This window comes from Mobula hypostoma, chromosome 19, assembly GCF_963921235.1.
Source record: "Mobula hypostoma chromosome 19, sMobHyp1.1, whole genome shotgun sequence".
NCBI lineage: Eukaryota > Metazoa > Chordata > Chondrichthyes > Myliobatiformes > Myliobatidae > Mobula > Mobula hypostoma.
In genome coordinates, this window is record NC_086115.1 from 30,650,929 (window position 1) to 30,672,527 (window position 21,599).

At 39.7% G+C, this 21,599-nt stretch overlaps 1 protein-coding gene across 1 annotated transcript in view; it reads left to right on the forward strand.

Annotated features, from left to right (window-relative positions):
- The window catches only part of pcdh15b (protocadherin-related 15b), a 785,155-nt gene that overhangs the window by 726,556 nt on the left and 37,000 nt on the right, over window positions 1–21,599 (forward strand). Inside the window, exons 30-31 of the mRNA XM_063072091.1 lie at window positions 2,005–2,115; window positions 6,765–8,174. Of these exons, the coding sequence (XP_062928161.1) occupies window positions 2,005–2,115; window positions 6,765–8,174 (1,521 nt within the window). The remainder of the gene's footprint in view (window positions 1–2,004; window positions 2,116–6,764; window positions 8,175–21,599) is intronic.

The window sequence follows — 21,599 nt, forward strand, 5'->3', positions numbered from 1 at the left end:
GTACCGCTCTATCATATGTAACCTTCTCCTTTGAGATATGTAGTCTTCACCAATTCTGATTTATTGTACAACTCTGCTTTAAAATATAATAAACAAATGTGGCTTCTGCTCTGAGGTTCTGAAATTCACTCCCTTAGGATGAGCAGTGATGTATGTTAGAGTGAATTGTTGTCATAGAAATGTCCAAAATATTAAAAGAGCATTTAGCCTGCTTGTCCTTTTGATAATGACATAGGTTTATAATCTTTGAACACAAAGAAATACGCCAACAGGTCACAAATAGGAAAGCAAACCTACCTAATTTTTTTTCAGATTTTATCCATACAATTTATACTGAATAGAAACATAGAAACAGAGAAATCTGCAGCACATTACAGGTGCATCGGACAACAAGGTTGTGCTGACCATGTAACCTTCTCTAGAAGCTGCCTAGAATTTCCCTTCCACATAGCTACCTATTTTTCTAAGCCCCATGTACCTATCTAAGAGTCTCTTAAGGGACCCTGTTGTGTCCACCTCTACCACCTTCAATGTCAGTGCATTCCACGTTCCCACCACTCTCTCTGTCTTTCAGATATTGATGTGCATTTTTAAGTTTATGAAATACAACGTAATCCAATCAAAAATATTAAACCATCTGTCCTTTGAAAGTTGCCTACTTAGGAAAAGCAACATTTACTCAGACTCAAATGCATGTCTGCTTCACCCAAGGTGCCAAAAAGAGCAATCAGAGGGTTAGGTTCGAAGTGGCAATTAAGAATATGGGATAGGGTTGAAAAAACTTCTCTCTAGAATTTCTCTAGGCTAGGACAGGCCCAGTACATATGGATAAGAGAAACCTCACCCCCTTTACAATTATCACAAACGGGACTAGTGTCAGGGTAAAACCGCGATAATTTAGTTTTAGACACAAGAGCCCTGTGTACAATCTTAAACTGCAAAAGGCAGTGGCGAGCATATAAAGAGGTTAAGTTAACTGACTTAAGAATTGAATCCCAAACCACATCAGATAAGTAGATATTTAAATCATGTTCCCAGGCAGTTCAAATTTTATCGAAGGGGGCACGCCTCAAGATCACTAACTTATCCCGAATAACAGATATTAAACCTTTACCCAATGGATTGATACAAAGAAACAGGTCCAGATCCTCTGATTGCTCTTTTTGGCACCTTGGTTGAAGCAGACATGCATTTGAATCCAACTAAACGTCGAACTTTATCTTTTGCCTCTCTCTTGGCTAGACGGTTAGTTCTTCTTAGGTGAAAAGATGCTGCCCCACACACTCACAGTCATGGCTTAGTGATATTATATCCTGTTTAGACCTTGAAAAGATTCATTATTCACTTCTTAATTCGGACATAAAGTTTCATAACGTGTGGGGACCTTTTCTTGAATACTTTCGGAGCACCTCTTTAGATTAAGTTTATCCTTTTTTTTGTACTACAATCCCTTACTCTCAGCATTTTTTCCTGTAAGTTTTACGGTTTTTTGTTGTGAATTACATTATAGTTTTGGCAGTCAGCATTATATTTTCTTTTTTTATATATATATTTACAGCTCTGTGGGGTCGAATTTTTTCTTTTATACACAGAAATGGTTGGTCTAGGGTTTTTTTAGTGGGAGGTTGGGGAGGATACTAATCTTACATGAGTTTATTTTGGGTGCTTTTTCTTTATTGCTATGAATTATATGTTGGACATGTTTGTTTTGCACTGTATAAATCTCCATTTTGATGATGAGTTTTTTCTGTAGCTACATTGTAGAGACGCATAAAAAAATTAATATAAAAAAAGGAAAAGCAACATTTACAAGAACAAATCTGAGAGGTTTTGGAAAGGTGATTCATTGGTAAATGCTTTCGTAAATTTGCATGACTCGGTAAACAACATAATGTTTTTATTCTTTTGATACCCAAGGAGAATGAGTCATTTAGAAGAGTCCAACTTACCAGTACAAGAAGCATTGATGAAAGGATACTGATTATCTATTTTGCTTGTGAATAGGCGACAGGCAGAGTGTGCAAAGACTGCACGGATCCAGATGGCTTTGCCGGCAGGGAAATCAACCAGTGGCCCAGCAGCTAACCTGTATGAAGAACTGGGTGACAACACTATGTAAGTTATTACACAAGAAGACATTGAAAAAATAAGGCAAATTAGCTCTATTCTATTTTAATATATTTAAAATTTAGTTCAAGTGACTATCTTTTAATGTGCGAAAAGCCTTTTTAGGACTGAGCTTCAGAATTCTAAAATCGAGTGTAAGGGTTATGAATGACCCAACTTATGAAAATCTAATTTTAAGCAAATTTTGCCATACATAGTTAAACTAGTTTTCAAACTAGTAATAATAATACTAATATTATGTGTAATTAATTAGTGAATACAATATAGCATATATTCCATTAGTTTAATTATGAATAGCATGAGGGTGATTATTCAGTAAAGTGAACAAATTATAGAAAATGTATGCAGAGCAATACAATATGGATAGCAATAGCAAATGGATGTTTCTGACTTACGGAGAATTCGGCTTACAGACAATTCCTAGGAATAAAGCCCCAATGTAGCCTGGAAATTTCAATGTATCCATGAAGGTGTACTAGAATGCCCAGTGTATTCACGCCCAAGTCCAAATCCACTGGAGGCTGGAAGATGAAGAAGAAGGCCTGCCCTGGGATTAGAGGACTGTGTATGTGTGCGTGGGAAGGAGGAACAGGACTTGCTTTGCTGTTGTTTTCTTTCTTGTTTTGTTCTGTTTTGTTATAACCTGTGTTGTCTGATGAGCATTATAGGTATGCTATGTTGGCACCAGAACATGTGGCCACACTTGCAAGCTACCCCCAGCAACACCATCAGACATGTCAGTTGTTAATGCAAGCAACGTATGTCACTGTATGTTTCAATGTACACGTGACAAACTTGAATATTGAGTAATGAAGTTGCAGTGGGACAGAGACTGTTTTGGCCATTGGCCGTCTACTTCAAACTTAACTAGCAGTCAAGGTTCAAGACTATGGAGAGCTACTTGGAGAACCTTCCTCTGATGCTGCGAATAGGAGTCAGGGGAGGCATATGTTTGGGAGCTAGAAACCATTTTTTTACTGCAGTAGGAGATTATAAGAGAGAGAAATTGGAGGCCAGAGATATGAGACTATCCTTTATTGCAGTGGATAGGGAAAGAGGTAGAGATTTGTAGTCAGGGGGAGAGGGGAATCAGAGGCCAGGAGATTACCCATAATAAGGTGATGGTGGAAGAGGGATTAGTGAATTTCAAGGATGGGAGTAGCTGGAGGTCAAATTGAGGGGATTGTATGGGATGACTTGGATTGCAGACTCATGCCCAATGACTGGAAAGATTTTAAGGGGTAATTTTTGTGCTGGAGTGGCATGCAAGGAAGGGTGGTTCACAGATTTAGTTAAATAATTTCCTTGCCTTGTAGGCTACCCATTTAATTGTTGCACTTTGCACCTTCTTGATCCAGTACTACTCAGTGACAGGAAACCCCAGAACAAAGTGGTCTATGTTTCCCTGCAACATTCCAAAAAGAGCATTGCAAAGTGTATATTATTATCCCAACAACCCCCGATGCAGAAATACTGTTGTGTTCCTCAAAGGTAATTCATAATTTATGCCTAGAAATGGCCAGCTGAATTTTTCAGTGATGCAAAGATGGATATTATTGTGTTTTACTAATAAAAGGAATCAGTTTTCAATTGCATAACACTGAAAAGATGTTGCACAATTGAACGTCCTGGAATATATCACCAAGAAATAAATTGAAAGCTACTCTAAATGAACCAGCAGGAATTACCATCCCTTAGTAATAAAGAGGCTGTTTTTACAAGAAAAAAATGAAGCATCAATGGTGCATCAATTAACTTATTAATCGATTGGCAGTTTCTTTACAAGTACAAATCATGATAAAGGTATTTCATCTACAGAAATCCACAGGCATTTAGGCAGTTATGGCAAATACCATGGTTAAAAATATAGCACTGAGGCATTTGGCTGTAATTTATATCTTATAGCATTGTTGGAGATAGTTTATCCCTGTTGGTATGCAGTACAATTCATGAGAACCAATCATGCAGACTGTGTGCAAATGCAGATTTCAAAGAATATAGTACCTCTGAAAATGCTTCAGTATTCAGTTTTGCTCCCTGATACGGAATGAATTTCCCATCAGCAGGATTCATTTGACTTCATTATCACTTCCTCTCTAGTTTTCCATTTCTGTTATACATGAGCAACATATGTACTTTCATTTCTGTGAAATTACATGTTTTTATTATTTATGAGTATGCTAAGCAAACATATTTTGTTTTATCTTTGCTGAAGAACTCCACTGTTTCTTTAACTTTTGGTATTAGTTAGTATTGCAGATGGACATCAGCTCTGCCTGCTACTTCTGCCCAATCTAATATGGGGTTTAAATGCATGGGCATTACCAGGAACCTGAATTAGTTCAGACCTACTTTGAAGTCCAAAGATGCATGAAATGCTAGAAGTACTCAGTAGGTCTGGCAGCATCTGTGGAGAATGAAATAGAGTTACCATTTCAACTATAAACTTTTACCAGAACTAGAAACATGAGGAAAACAATTGTTAAAGGTGCAAACAGGGGAGGGAGTAGAGAGAGCAAAGGGATTGTTTGTGATACAGTGGAGATAAATATTGTCAGTTGAGATGATGTTTTTGGTTCTATCTAAATTAAAAACAAAAGGATGGTGAAAGAGAGGGAGCGAGGAAAGAACGTGCTGGAAGTGTGAGATGCAGACAGGTTAGTTGCCAGAAATCTGAAACGAAGGAAAATTCTGGCAGCTCGGGCAGCATTTTAGGAGAGTCAAACAGTGATTTAATGTTACATGTGGATGGCCTTACATGAGAATGAACTTTGATTCCCTTCATCAAATATACCAACAAAGAACTGAGGTGGGTCTCCTATTTGGGCTGGATGATTGTCCGCATGTTCCCTTCATAGGAGGGAACATGAGGACAAGAAAACAATTGCCAAACTCAGAACTTGGTTTAACTTTGCATTTACCATTGCCTATAGAATTAGGTAACACCCTGAATCAACACTTGATAAGAACAGACAGAGGCAAATAAGTCAAGCTAGGATCTCAGGTAATTAATGACACAAGTTTTGTTCTTTAATTGAGGATTCTGAAATTTTATCAATACTCTTTCATCATCTTGATGGAAAAACTAATTCGTTTCATTAATTGAACATTGAACACTACAGCACTAGACAGGCCATTCAGCTCATGATGTTGTGCCAATCCTGATGCCAATTTATAGTAGGCATCTTCCTCCTGTGTATCATCCATATTCCTCCATTCACTTCAAATTCATTTATCTATCGAAAAGCTTCTTAAACTCTACCAAACTGCCTGATTCCATACTACCCCCTGATAACCCATTCTAGGCAGCAACCATTCTTTGTGTAATAAAACTTCCCCTTCATACCACATTTAAACTTCCTCACTCTAATCTTCAAAACATGTCTCAGGTCTTTGACATTTCTACCCTAGGGAAAAGATTCTGACTGATCTAAATCCCGCTGTATTCTTGAATAGTGCTTTGCCCTGTCCACATTTCCATCAATTATGGTGTCATCTGTAAACTTGCTAATCCACCCATTGACAGTTTCATCCAAGTCATTGATGTATATCACAAACAACAGAGGTCCCAGCACTGAATCTTGCAGAACACCCCGGATTACAGACTTTTAGGCAGAATAACAGTGTTCCACCGGCTCCTCTCTGTCTTCTGTGGGCAAGCCAGTTCCAAAACCAAATTTGCAATTCACCTTAATACATTGGGATTGTTGTTCATTATAAGTTTTTCAGGACAAATACCAAAAAAGGAGGGTATTCAGCTTATTGTAACATTATCTATAACATGTATAGTTAATTGTAAAGCTCAGCATTATTGCAGTTTATTAAACCTCTTCTGTCCCTTCATATTCAAATAGGGCAATAAGAGTAAGAAATTTAAAATAAATATTATGTCATTGTTTGGGTGTAGGAGGTGGAATGCAACTGGAAATGACACTGACGGTAGATAATAGTGGAATCTGGGCGGGGCAGCAGTTTGAGAAGAATGTAGGGTGAATAAAATGAGATTAATATAAATGACTGCTTGATGGTCAGAGCCGAAGAGCTTACTGCATGTTGTATGACAATATGTCTTTTCTCTCAAGCATTTTGTTTGTTTAACTTACCTACTAATGCCTGTTTCCTTCCTGATACTGTCACCAATAACCTACTTTTGGGTTTAACTTCTAGGCATCAGTAAGTGGTTTGATATTTTTAATACAGTAAAACTGAACTAGAAAATGTGGTAGGCAACTTCTCAACCTAGACAGTTGTATGCAAACAGTAGTGGTGGCATTTTTAAATATATTTTTAGTTGCTATATCTTTATAGAGTGCTGTATTCTTAATAGCCAATAGAAAGTTTTCCTTAGGACACCCACGTCATTATTATTGTAGTGATATGTGCAGAATCAAGCCTCATTATTACAAACATTCAGAAATTATCAAGGTAATTCTTAACAAAAGTACATGTCATCAAATTGTGATCTCCTAAACTGGCTTCATGTAAATGTTTAGAATTAAGTTACAATAAGTTCATTTGTAATAATGGGGCCCTTTGCTTTGTTTCTTAGCTTAAATATTAATGTTCTTGCATGTTTTCTTACCCCGATTATCTTCTTTTCTTTCAAGTCTTTTTCTTCTCTACCATTTTCAACAAAGCAGGGGAAAAATATCTGTTTTTGAAGATGGAGATCGGCAAAGACTCTTAAGCACGTTCGCTTCTCGTGCTATTGAGGCTCATAAGCAATCCACTGTCAATGGAACATTGAAAAATAGTCTTCCCAAGTCTGAAAGTAATGTCACATATTTATCAGACGAGAACCCATTGACTACACGGAATCCCATTTATGACGCTGGCGTATTTATGCCTCCTGAAAATTGTGTTTTGACCCATAATAAAAAGGGATCAGTTTTAGCCAGGCATTCACCTAGAAGAATAGCTTTGAAAGATTCATTATTCAGACTGCCAGCTGAGGCTGGTCACCATGCGTGGACATTACCTTCTCGTATTCATAAGCATCAAATGTATAATACCCTCCATAGACCAGTGATTATGGATCCAGTGCAGTGGGAGAGGAAATTGCTTGAAGAAGAAAGGAAAACTGAAAACCAATTGAGCAGAGTGAATCCTTTTATTAAAGATGCTAACACTAAGCTAACTGTTAAAGAGCAAGCAAGACAGTTTGAACAGCAAGCCTTGCGAGAAATGAAGCAAGTCAAAAAGCAGGAAACTCTGACAAACAGAAAAGGCCCCATCAAAAGTATAAATATGGTTGCAACACCTCCAGAGTCATCAATATCTGCCTCATCACATCATCATCATTCCTTCTCTTCTGCAGCAACTATTTCTCTGACTTCTATTTCTGTGTTATACTCCTCATCTTCCATTAGCAATAATCATTCTGTTACCTCCGAAGAGCTTTCTCCCTCTGATGATAAGAAAACAACCCCTGCTCTTGTAAGAACGCCGAGTGAATGCAGTTTATTTACTCAGATCTGCATATCAATGGAGTCAACCAGTGAACTGTCAGGGAACAATTCAGAAACTCCTCCTCCTCCCACTCCCCCTCCTCCTCCTCCTCCCCCTCCCCCTCCCCCTCCTCCTCCTCCTCCCCCTCCCCCCCTTCCTCCAGCTTTGTCTTATGCTTTCCCACCTAAATCCAATTACCCTCTTCCTCCTTCACCACCACCACTTCCTCCTCTCCCTCCTTCTCATACTTCATGTAGTTCTCAGTCACTTCCTCAACGCTCATCATCACCAGTACCTCCTCCTGATCGTGAGGTCTCATCATCATCAACCACTCAGAACCAGGCTCCACAGAAAGAGTTGAAAGGAATTTTGAAGCGTATCCAGAACCTAGCAGAGATTGAAAAATCCGTTGCCAACATGCAGAATCAAGTAGATAAAAACAGAGCCATGTACAAACAGATCAGAAAGGCAAAAGCCACAAACGAGTCTCAAGGACAAGGGACGGAATTGGTACCTGGGCCAAATGTGAATGGGCAGAGCAGTTTTCGAAGCATTGTGCAAGAACTGGAAAAACGTTTTCCACCACAATCCACTTTATTCTAATGATTGACTATTTTATTTGTCCATTCATTACCATTCACCTTTCACTTTAAGCTGATAATTCCAATTTGTTCATGTAGGCTGTACAGTTTACTATACTGCACTTGAACACATCCTAATAGCAACTGTATTGTACAATCTGTTACTTAATGAATTGAAAAGACTCAATGGTGAACAAGGCTCGACAGTGACTGGCAACCCCAAATAATCTGATCGAAGTGTGGATGTCTTCCAAAAATACAAATATAAATACATAAAATGTGTATTAGTTCAGCATTGAATTTAATTTAACTGAGTTGTGGTCTGTTACCTAAGTCCCGTGAGACCATTTATATGACTAATTCCTTTAAAACCATGTTTTATCTTATGTAGTAGCATTTTCTGAGCCAAGTTATTTCAGCACCTACCTACCACTTGTCTGTATGTAATTTTGGAATGGGAGAATTGGAGGGAATTTTGCCAGCTTAGCCAATTAGTTTCATTTTGTGCAGATGTTAGGCTTGGATTTGCTTGGTGTCTCTTAAGAATTGCTCTCCGGCCGTTAAACAAGGTTAGCTTGTTCTTTAGTATTTCCATTAATTTATGCTGTTAGAGTTGCTGGCAAGCTGCGTGTGGAGTAAGTAACTGTGCCAACCATTCCAAACTCGTCCTTCATGCTCCAATAATTTTTACTCAAGGGAAGAGAATGTTAGTTGCCTCCAGCTAAATGGTATTAGCTTCCAGAAGGTCAGGCAAGTTAGCTTCATAATCTACAGTTTGGTGAGATTGATCATTTAAATCTGTACTAAATCCATTGTAGTGGCAACATACCCATGTAAAAGAAAATAATATCTTATAAGTTTTAATATAAATACATGTTCCAGCTTAAGTATTAACTTACACATGGCTTGTTACAGTTTACCGCAGATCTCAAACCCCTGTTTTTGCTTAATATGATCAGTTTTGCTGAAATAATGTGCAACAGTGCCAAGTGACTATGCAAAGAGAACAGGCTTCTGACATATTTCAGTACAGGTGACAGATAGTCTCCAAGCTGTATGGATATGGTTTACATTTTCTGTGAGAACAAAGGCAATTGACTGGAATAGTGAACGCAAGAAAACAGTTACTCAGTAGGTGAACATCAGAACAAAGCTGTTTATTAGAGTTTAGTTTAATATTAATGGACACTATTATTTTTATGCTTTATTTATTTTGACTGAGGATCATTGAAACATAAAAGATGAATTTTAGTTTAGTTGCTATTTTATTTAGTTATTGTTTACAATACAGGGTACAGAGCAGGATTTAATTACTAAATTGTGCAGTGTAATGTATTGCTAATCTTGTCATTCTTTGCGTTAATTCTGTATGTTGTAACCGTGCACCAAATAGGTGATAAATGGAATCAGAAATACTTCATCATATGCTATTTGATCTTTTATTTGCCTACTTTCAATCTGATATCATTGTTCATAACAGATCTGATGTTTTCTCATCAATGGTTCTGCAGAAAATACAGGATATCATTATCTTGCAATATACACATTTAAATTTTTGGATTACCACTTTAATTCATGTTTTAATGAGAAGATCATGATGGTTCAACATTTTGCATTTTTCACTTCCATTATCATTAATCATCAATTTTCATTGTTAAAAAAGTGAGCTATTCATTCTGCTTTTGCACTGTGACTGTTAAATGTTCAGAATTTATGGATGATCTGTATTTTACTTGAAGGAGGGAAGGAATTTTCTCTAAACATAATGTATGGTTGGTGCTATTGTCATGTGTTCTTCAATTGCCCTAATTGCTTGTGTAGCAGAAATTCCTTATTTTTAATTTGGATAGATAGAATTTAAGACAGGATGTCAAATTTTGCTCAGGTATTACAGACCAGTGAACTCATAGGAATGTAAGATTTTTGGACAATGTTACATATTGATTGGGTTGTTCCTCTGGGAAGAGATCATAAGACCATAAGGCATCAGAATAGAATTAAGCCATTTGGCGCATCAACTCTGCTCTACCACTCGATCATAGCTGGTTTATTTTTCCTCTCAACGCTATTCTCCTTTGATAGTCTTACTAATCAAGAACTTATCTGCTTTCACTTTAAATATATCCAATGACTTGGCCTCCACAGCCATCTGTGACAGTGAATTCCACAGATTCATCACCCTCTATTAGAAAATATTCCTTCTCATTTCTGTTTTAATGGGACAATCTCTTATTCTGTGGTGTGCCCTCGAGACCTAAACTCTCCCATTACTAAAAAAATCCTCTCATGCATCCACACTGGACTGGCCTTTCAATATTCGATAGGGTTTCCAATGAGTACTGGCCCAGGGTCATCAAACACTCATTGTACGATAACCTTTTAATTCCTTAGATCATTCTCATAAATCTCCACTGGATCCTCTCCAATGCCAGCACATCCTTCCTTAGATATTGGGCCCAAAACTGCTCACATTACCCTAACTGAGTGACCAACTTCTTAATAAAGCCTCAGCATTACATCCTTACTTTGATATTCTAGTCCACTCAACATGAATGCTAACATTGCATCGACACTTTCCATGCTCTGTCAAGTATGGAATGTCAGTGCCCAAACGTGTTTTTAGTTCAAGTCAAGTTTATTGTCATTTAACTATATGCAGATATATATAACATATATAACCATAGAATGTATATAGAAACAAAGCAACATTTCTCCAAACCAGACCAGGGTGTAAAGCACAGTGGTACATAAAACACACAATAACTTGTAAAGCTAAGCATAAAATCTACAGGTGAATCCCACATAAATAACAAACTAAAGTGCATTAATATTAAATGTAGTGAATCGCAGTTTAGTCCTGTCCTCACTTCCCTTTTCCCCAATTACCCCTGGAATAGTGCAGAAAAATTAAACTGATCGGAAACCCTTCTTGGCTTAATGCTGCATTGTACAAGGCCAACAATGTTTTATCTTCACTGACTTTGAAGTCAGCCAGGGCTCCTACTGTTGGATGGCCTCATTTTAAAAATAATCAGTCACAAGGCAATGAATTAATTATCAGAAAGACTATTTTTATTCATGGGTTTTGAAGACCCAGTTGGGGGTTAACCCTGTTGTGGCAGGTAAGCTGCTACTAAGGAGGAGCAGGAACATTACAATGTGATTCCAAGGAGTCTTTGCCTCACTCACCTCCAGAGCTTTTGAGTATTCCGCAGCAATCTCTCACCTCTATAGTGACCACTGATTCCCCCAATCCTTCCTGCCTTCAACAAACCCCTTCCTTGTGATCATCAATGCAACCCACTGAAATCTCCATAGCACCCCTTGTTATCTCCAGGACTTGCTCACTGTGATTTCTCATCTCCAGACCACGCCTCCGCAATCATGAGGTTTGGCCCCTCCCTGTAATCTCCTATCTACTTTCCCCAGCTCAATGCAAGAATTTTATGTAATCTTCCATCCCGGCAAACTCTACCTCACCCCTTCAGTAACTGAACTACCCCAACACTGGTGATATGTCCCTCATCCACAACCAGTCCCACCTCTTCCTCTTCTCCTCTGTAGCCATGTCCTATTCCAGATGACCTCTCTTCCCCTTCCAGAGTCTCCTCTTTGCAACCAGTTCCTGCCCTCAACATAATGAACTGAAGTGGCTAAATCAATTGGTATTAAAACTTAGAATGAACTGAGAAAGGAAATGCATTGTAGAAGCTTTATATTCCCAAATGTTTATCCCATGTTAGTTTTCTGGCAATTCTCTGTTTTTCTTATGTCAGGTAGTATCTTCCCAGTCCCCATTATACTTTTATTGATAAGTGCGTGAGTGCCGGTTGCTTTCTCAATAGTACTGCCACAACAAAATCTATGTAATTATTACGATTTTAAGAGGGAAAGATTATTCCTAAGAAGAAAACCAGGCCATTTGAACCTTTTAGTCTAGTGAGCCACTAATTAAATAATCCTGATCTATGTTTTAACTTCCGCTGTCCATCTTAGATCCAGAGCACTTAGTACCTTTACTGAAAGCAAGTCCACAAGTTTTCATTTTCACATTTTCAATTAACCCTCAGGTTTTGTGGAGGACTGTGTTCCACATTCCTCATTGCTTTCATGAAGAAGGGCTTTCTGCCATCACCGTTCTTTGTTGTAGGCCTTCACTACTGACTTTATTATCAGTCTTTTCAAATGGCCTGCTGACTTAAACAAGCCATTTGAAATGTTAATTCACTGCTGCCATGCAACACATTGATAGACTAATTCAGCAGAATTATCTTGATGTACACCATCTAAATACCATTTCATGGATAATACTGGTTTCAAAAATACCTTATGCCATTACCAGTTCCTATCAACTTCGAAGCATTCAGCCTTAATTCCAAGAGGTTTTACTGAACACAAATTGTATATGTGGTTAAGTCCTTCCAATCACTACCTTGAAAAACTCATATTTATAGAGCACTGCCAACATAACCAAACATCCCAGGGCAATGAAATTGACAAGGTATGATGCAGAGTATATAGACACTGATAGCAAGGCAGTGAACCAAAGGCTTGATGAAATAGATTGATTCAGAAAGCATCTTAAAGGAGTTTTAGGTAAGAAATTCTGGAGCTGGCTGAGAGCTGCTGAAATCTACTCTGGTAGTAGTGAAGGATTGGCAATCAGAATGCGCAGAAGATGTTCACTAGAGGAATACGCAGATGGAAAAGACACATTTTCAGGACTCATCTTGCATGCCACAGTACCTGAGGAGACATGGGATTACGTAGAGGAAGAGAGAATTTAAAAGAAGTGGGTGAGTGGGTTGGGGGGGGGGTGGCAATCAGCATGTTGTGCGCACCACAGTTCCTGAGGACACATTGGATTGTGCATAATTTGTCACTCGGCAAGGTCCAATAAAAAGTTAGGTTTAAGCAGAGAGGCAATTGTCTAAGTGGGAGTAGAGAGTTGACACTTTGGCAAAGGCCATAGGTAGATTGTATTTTCATTATTTATTCTTCCTTTCTTATTGCAGATTTAAAGCTGTGGAGATATCAGGTGCAGGATAGTGGAATGCTTCTCTTGCGGAATGTGGAAAGGCAGGGAGACCTCCGGTGTCCCTGACAACTACCCCTACAAGAAGTGCATCCAGCTGCAGCTTCTAACGAACTGTGCACAAGAATTGGAGAGGGAACTGGATGAACTCTGGTTCATTCAGTAGGCCAAGGGGTTGATAGACAGGACATACAGGGAGGTGGTTACACCCAAGATGCAGGACACAGAAGGGGGAAAGGGGATAGGCAGCCAGTGCCAAATAGTCCTGTGGCCATTCCCCTCAGGAACAGTATACCACTTTAGATACTGTTGGAGTGGGGGAAATATCCTAGCAGAGGAAAGCCACAGCAGTGGGGTGTCTAGCACTAAGTCTGGTTCTATGGCTCAGAAGGGAATGTGGGGGAGAAGGGGCAAGCTGTAGTGATAGGGGATCCATGATTTTAAATTTACACATATTGAGTGGGACTTGCATATTGTAAAAGGGCTGGATAGGAAAGAGTTTCTCAAATATGTTCAGGAAAGTTTCCTTAATCAGTACATACAAGTCACAACTAGGATTTCTCCGATTTGGAGATGAGAATGGGCAGGTAACAGGTTTGCTTGGGGGAATGCTTTACATATACGAATCCTGATTCCATTAGTTTCAAGGTAATTATAGAAAAGGATAGGTCTGGTCTGCAAGTTAAGATTCTGAACTGGGGAAAATCCAATGGTATCAAGAAGGATCTAGCAAGTGTGGATTGTTTTCTGGCAAGGGTGGGAAGCCTTCAAAAGTGAAATTTTGAGTGTACAGAATGTGTATGTTCCTGTCAGAATAAAAGACAAGGTTAACAAGTTTAGGGAATCTTGGTTTTGAGAAATATTGAAGCCCTGGTTGTGAAAAAGAAGGAGTTGCGGGGTGGTTAATTTTGGTAGGTCAAATATGATGACAGAATATAGTATTAATGGTAAGACTCTTGGCAGTGTGGAGGATCAGAAGGATCTTGGGGTCCAAGTCCATAGGACACTCAAAGCTGCTGCGCAGGTTGACTCTGTGGTTAAGAAAGCATACGGTGCATTGGCCTTCATCAACCGTGGGCCTGAGTTTAGGAGCCGACAGGCAGTGTTGCCGCCATATAGAACCCTGGTCAGACGTACTATGCTCAGTTCTCGTTGCCTCACTATAGGAAGGATGTGGAAACAATAGAAAGGGTGCAGAGGAGACTTACAAGGATGTTGCCTGGATTGGGGAGCATGCCTTATGAGAATAGGTTGAGTGAACTCAGCCTTTTTTCCTTGGAGCAACTGAGCATGAGAGGTGACCTGATAGAGGTGTATAAGATGATGAGAGGCATTGATCGTGTAAATATTCAGAGGCTTCTTCCCAGGGCTGAAATGGCTAGCGCGAGAGGGCACAGTTTTAAGGTATGTGGAAGTAGGTACAGAGGAGATGTCGGGTAGGCTTTTTACACAGAGAGTGGTGAGTGCATGGAATGGGCTGCTGGCGACGGTGGTGGAGGTGGATACGATAGGATCTTTTAAGAGACTCCTGGATAGGTACATGGAGCTCAGAAAAATAGGGGGCTATGGGTAACCCTAGGTAATTTCTAAGGTAGGGACATGTTCGGCACAGCTTTGTGGGCCAAAGGGCCTGTATTGTGCTGTAGATTTTCTATGTTTCTATGCATAGCAGATATGTGCAGGTAAGAACAAATGAGATACTTAAGAAGGAGAATTGCAAGAGAACACTTAAGAAGGAAATCATGAGGGCTAAAGGAAGGCAAGAGGTTGCTCTAGCAGTCAAGGTGAAGAAGAATCCTAAAGGCTTCTACAGATATGTTAAGAGCAAAAAATTTGCAAGGAACAAAATTGGTCCTCTGGAAGATCAGAATGGTAATCTATGCATGGAGCCCAAAGAGATTGGGGAGATCTTAAATGTATTTTTTCCAAATGATCCAAATGGTTCCATTTATTATCAATGTATACAGTTTACAACCTGAGATTCTTACTCTTCACTACATCCAAGAAAAACAGACCTTCAAAAGAATGAATGACAGAAAACGTTAGCACCCCAAAGCCCCTTCTCCCCCATCCCTCGAGCAAGCAGCAAGAAAGCATCGACCTCACCCCTCCCCCGGCCCGTTTCAGCATAAAACACCAGTGGCCACCACCCACGAAGCAACAGCAAAGTAGCCAAAGATCTGCATGATCTGCAGTCAACAAAAACTATTGCTTACCCGCCAGTTGGACATGCCACAAGCTTCCTCTCCTACTCCTACTAACAAGGGACAGAGAGATGTCACCCATTTCACAGCGAAAGGGGAGACCAACAAACTGTCGTTATTATGATGTTACAGTCTGCCACGTCGCTGTTTATTCCAAGAACGATCGTTCGACTACAGAGACCTTCGTCTGCAGTATCCACAGTGGCAGAATCCTGATGTTCCTTCTCCTGTGAAGCTTCAGTCTGCAGCACCAGCCTGAAATCGGTCATCCAGAGTGCTGCAACTCGGCGTCTTCCATGCCACGCCTGGACAATGTCGGAAAACAGCTGATTGGTCGGCAAGCTCCAAGAACGGGAACTCATCGCTGTGAAAAACTGCAATTTGAGTGCTGTTGCCGATCAAGAAGCTCAATAGAATCCTAGTCACCTTCAAAAGCAAAAAAGTGGTATCAAAGAGAGGAATTTAAGCTGTTTCCGCAGATGAGCTTGAAGAGGCATGTGAATTGACTCAGGAGGCAAACGCAGTCTATTGAAGTGAGGCAAAGCATCAGCGAGTTCATGGACCCTTTCCAGATTTCAAAGGCAGAGGTGTTTGCTCTCTTGGGGCAAATTATTATGGATAAATCCCCAGGGCTTGACAAGGTGTTCCCTTGGGCCCTGTGGGAGGCTAGTGCAGAAATTGCAGGAGCCCTAGCAGAGATATTTAAAACATCCTTAGCCTCAGGTGAAGTGCCGAAGGATTGGGGGATAGCTGATGTTCTTCTGATGTTTAAGAAAGGCTCTAAGAACAACCCAGGAAATTATAGACCGATGAGCCTGACATCAGTAGTGGGAAAGTTACTGGAAGCTATTCCAAAGGACCAGTAAACATAACACTACTTTCATATGTGAAGAGACCTGGGTGGTGGCAGGGAGTTCAGTAATCTGCTCAAATATTCTTCACAAGTTATGGTTTTTATATTAATTATATAATAATTTTATAATTAATATAATAAAAGTATTGTTTTCCCCAGCATTTAGCTTCTGGGGTGCCTCAGCTGGTACTGTTCCATTCCTGAAGGCTCAGCATAGGCATTGGCAACCTGAAGTATCTTGAATTCTCAGATCAGGAAGCAAAGCAATGGCATCTACAAGGAGTCTCATTCTAGAAGGTTTCAGAAACCCCATATCCTATCTTATCCTGTCTGAGACAATGGGTTCGTGGGCTCAGAATCACAGCGATATCTCTCCTCTTGCAGGAGAACCTTTGACCACATCCTTGTTCTCATTGAGGTCAAAGAAGTTATAACTGAAATTCCTGACTACTGGTTAATTCCAGACAGCTGAAATAGGTTTATACCATGTGGCTCAGTTTGCTTCTCACTACACTAGTACCCTCTGATTGTTTATGATTGTTGGATCTTGATGCTTTTGCATTCCAAAGTTTCTTCAGAAGTCAAGAATAAGGCATTGAACTTGTTGCTTATGGCCATTTTATTAAATGTTACAAGAATGAGAAACAAACAAGAGCTGACATCAAAAGAAAAGACAAAGAAAAAATGGTCTTGGACATTTCATACTCTGAATAGAGAAAACAAGAATTCCAGTGATAAGAATTAACCTATAAATAGCCAGATTCAAGCAGCATGACACCTGCTACTGAAAACTAAGCAACTGTACCATAATTACGAGAAAATTTACTGAACAATCACATGTTAAATAAAAATACAAATAAACATAAAGTTAAACTACAAGAAAAATATTAATCCTACATCTCAAACCAACCATTCTGCTATAATTTATTTGATTTTCAGGAAGATGGGTAATACCTTGGGCACTGGGATTTGCATGTTCCCTACAAATGCAGATAGTCATTGATGTCATCAAGTTCAAACATCAGGTTTCCAATAACAGTGCAGACATTTTCATGCGTGAAAAGATTATCCATTCCTTAAATGTGAATTACCAGATGAATTTCTTTATAATCAACGCCATGTTTCCTGGCTCCCATGGCTCCTTTATTCTGAGGAGTCCCCTTTGGCAGATATTTCCAATGGTAAGCACAGCCTTGAACGATTGAGCATGATGAATGAAGGCTGCTTCCCTTGCTTCTGTGACTTGTCGCGAGGGTTTGTACTCCACCCCACCCTGTGAGCACCAGTACAGTGGAGACAAGCAATGTGCCAGAGTAGTAGTGGAAGATGACATGCATCAGTCCAGGACACAGCCTGTTGTTTGTCCCAACTAAGCACTTTAACTTCATTGTAGTGTCATACACAGCCTATCAACTATATTCAGCATCAGGTGTGGTAGCAATGCAGCATGGGGGCTGGGAGCCTGGAAACTTGCAGGAACAGGATGCAAGTGGAAGGTAGCAGTTCAACATTAACAACCTCATCTCCCAGCCAAATGAGGAGAGAATCGTCTGCAGGAGTTGTAGGGACACAATGCAGTGTGCAAAATTCTAAAGCAAACAAAGAAACTTTCTCCATGTACCAGTCATTACCGCTAGCCTTGTGCACCCTTATAAGTAGATTACTGAGAAAATGTATTAATTTCTCTCAATTTATGCTTTGTGACCCCATCTGCACTGATATTAATACACCAGTAATCCAATAAATTGCTATAATTATTTTGCAATAATCCAATAACGTTGGAATAATCCAAATTCAGAGATGTTGCATGACCTGCTGAGAGTTTTCCAGCGTTTTCAGTTTAATGTCAAATGTTCCAATATCTGTAGCTTACTGCTATTGCCAACAACTTTTTATTTGCTGATGAATGGCACCTTGCATAAGGAACTTTGACTGCCATACAGAGTACATTTTCCCTGGAAGATTTCTGCTCTGGATGTGCAGGATAGGAACATGAACAACTTGAAGTGCAGTTCAGCCTCAATGACGGTTAGTCACCATTGCATCCCGTGCGGCTTAGAATAATACACGTCACAATATATTGATCCAATTGTCATGCAGTGAGTAAGGAAGTGCACCAAGGAGAACTCATTTCAAGAGCATAAAGTGCAGAGCCAGTCAACAAAAAGAAATCTCTCACTGGAACCATTTGAAGTCACCGATTGATCAACTCAAGGTACACAATGGAGCAGAAGTGATGTTGTCTCAACAATATACGCACCACATTTCATTCAGCTCGCAATAATGAGATGAAATCAATATGTTAAATTCACTGCACCAACACTCACATTTAACCAATGCTTTCTCACAGATTGGTGCTATTTTTAATTACATGAATAATGGCGACTCCTGGAGAATGGGCAAAGATCTCATTTCACAATGACCTTGTTCATATTTCTGAGTCTTTTATATAAGATACCTCAAAAATTACCATTATAAGTATGGTAAGTAGGCAGAGAAGTCCTGAGATAGGAACCTACTTCTCACTGAGGACTATACTTGAACATTCCCAGAGCAATATGTTGGCTTTGGAAACAATCAAATTGTTTCATTTGTGCCTTATTATGGTCACATGCCAATTTAGATAAGTAATATCCCTCATGATCCAGCAACAACCAAAGTTTTCTTGGAGTTTATTGACATGAAATGGGTTATATTATTAAACTTCCCAGATGATGCATTTCAGGGAAGGCAAATGAGACAGCAGGTACCACAACAATGTGACAACTCTGCACAGAAAAATGTCATAGTCCCTAAATAAGTGGATAGTCCAAATTGCAAGGGCATTGAGAATCATTTAAAACAAAGCAACATCAGATAATACACTAAAGGAAAATCATGACATTTGCCTTTTAAGCTCAAGAGCCTAGTGCCTTACAAATTGCACAGATTTTTGGTAGGTTTTGATGCATAGTCCCTTGTCTGACTGCAGTCGAGTTGTTGGAAGCCAGCTCTCATATATATGTATATCCTGAATGACTGAAAAGAGGTCTTTACCTATGATTTGCCAGCTTCAGACTGCCAGCCTGGCCATTTGCAGGAGCAGTATGGGATGGCTGACTGTGAGCTGCAACTGATAGTCTGTGATGGGGGTGAATTAGTGCTCTGCGAATGGGGTCAATGGTGTCTTAAACCTGATTAGCAGTGACCTCTTGGTAGTCTGGGTGCATGGTGGTGAAAGTATTTTGGTATTCAGACCTCTCCAGCATTTTTCTAGCCATTAGACCCAGAGACGACAAACTGGCTGGCTGACATGCCCTGAATCACAAGGTGCCTAGCCCTTGTTCTCCTCATTCTGCTCCTCAAACTCCATAAGACCATAGACATAGGAGTAGAATTAGGCTATTCAGCCCATCAAGTCTGCTCCGCTATTCCATCATGGCTGATTTATTATCCCCCTCAACCCCATTTTCCTGCCTTCTCCTTAATAAGATTATTAAGGGATTGGACACGCTGGAGGCAGGAAGCATGTTCCCACTGATGGGTGAGTCCAGAACCAGGGGCCACAGTTTAAGAATAAGGAGTAGGCCATTTAGAAAGGAATTGAGGAAAAACTTTTTTCACCCAGAGAGTAGTGGATATGTGGAATGTTCTGCCCCAGAAGGCTGTGGAGGCCAAGTCTCTGGATGTTTTCAAGAAAGAGATGGATAGAGCTCTTAAAGATAGCAGAATCAAAGGTTATGGGGATAAGGCAGGAACTGGATACTGATTGTGGATGATCAGCAATGATCACAGTGAATGGTGGTGCTGGCTCGAAGGGCCGAATGGCCTACTCCTGCACCTATTGTCTATTACCTTTGATGGCCTTAATAATCAAGAACTTATCAACTTCCACTTTAAACATGACTTGACCTCCACAACTGTCTGTGGCAAGGAATTCCACAGATTCAAAAGCAATTGCTTGTTTCTTAATATTGAATAAGCATTTTCTGCGAGACTAGCCAGTAGGCTAAAAATTTATTTCAGCATATTAATCAGCATTTTTCTTCAGCATGTCCTGTGAAAACCGTCACAATTATCTGATAAGGTTGTACCTGGATTATCCTGCCCTTTTAACCCTGTGTACCATCCATTAGTATCCATCAAATTATGATGTGCATTGTTCTAAGTTGGCTGTTCAGTGCCTTCATCAATGGCTTCTCCATTTGGTTCCCCCTAAACTGGGCCAGGGTGTATTTGTTAGGTAACTGAAGTGGGAAAGCAGCCAAGGCAAAATTGTGGTGCAGATGGAGAGTTAAGGAGGCTGGAGGAGTTCGAGGGTGGAGGGCTGGAGGTAACATAAAATATGTATCCTTATGTATTTACTGCTGGTAGCTTTCGAGAAAGTGGAATATGAAATGAATGAGTGTCTTCATTTTGCTGAGCATACCTCTGACAGTGAGTTCGTAGACAGGAGATTAGGACATGTACAGGTGCATATGATTGAGCCTTGCTGTTTATGTCACCCTAATCTTGCAAGTGAGTGAGGTTTGTTCATAAAAATAGCCAGCAGTGTGTTTAAACTGAGGGTTATGGCATGAGCATTAGAGCAAAATGTGATGATTAGTTCACACTCATTGCAGCTAGCTGAAGGCAGGCCTGAACACACAGCTGGAAGAAAAGATTAGGCAAGTTAATAATCTCCAGAAGGCTCAAACAAGAGTTTCAATGGGGCACACCAATGAAGATAACCAAAGCTATGCTACGTGAACTGCTGGACACATTGGTAACCTCCAAATGAAATAAAATCATTGAGTTTAACCATATGATTATCACCGATGGAGCTTCATTGATCGGAGATAGCTGATGTATGAATGATGGGGTTTTAGTTCCTGGAAGTCACCAGATGGCAGTATATGGTATTGGAGGCCATATTCATTGACCTGACGAGTAAGATGTGATTTCTGAACCATGGAGTTTTTCATCCAAGGGTCCTGGCATTGTTCCCTCCCACATCCTGTAGGATATGCCTACCACTGATTGTTACTGCTCTTTGTTCCTATTCCTTCTAAAGATGATTCTGAAGGGCTATTTTGTTGTATTGTATGGTCGAAACAAACAATGATAGAAAGTTTGATATATCCATAAGCAGGTGGGGAAATATAAGGATAAGGATGCTAGCAAGGAATATCTTTTTCTAATAGGAGGCTCTAGTGAGATCTAACAATAGTGAGTGTGAATAATAGTCTGTGTTATCCTGAAGTAATTAATGCTTAGAATCACCTTTTGTTATAGAACAATTCTAATAAGGTTAGATAATTTTTTTCCTTGAATGTCTATGTTCATATTACGTACCAATTCCTTCCTACTTCAAAACAATTCTTGTGAATTTG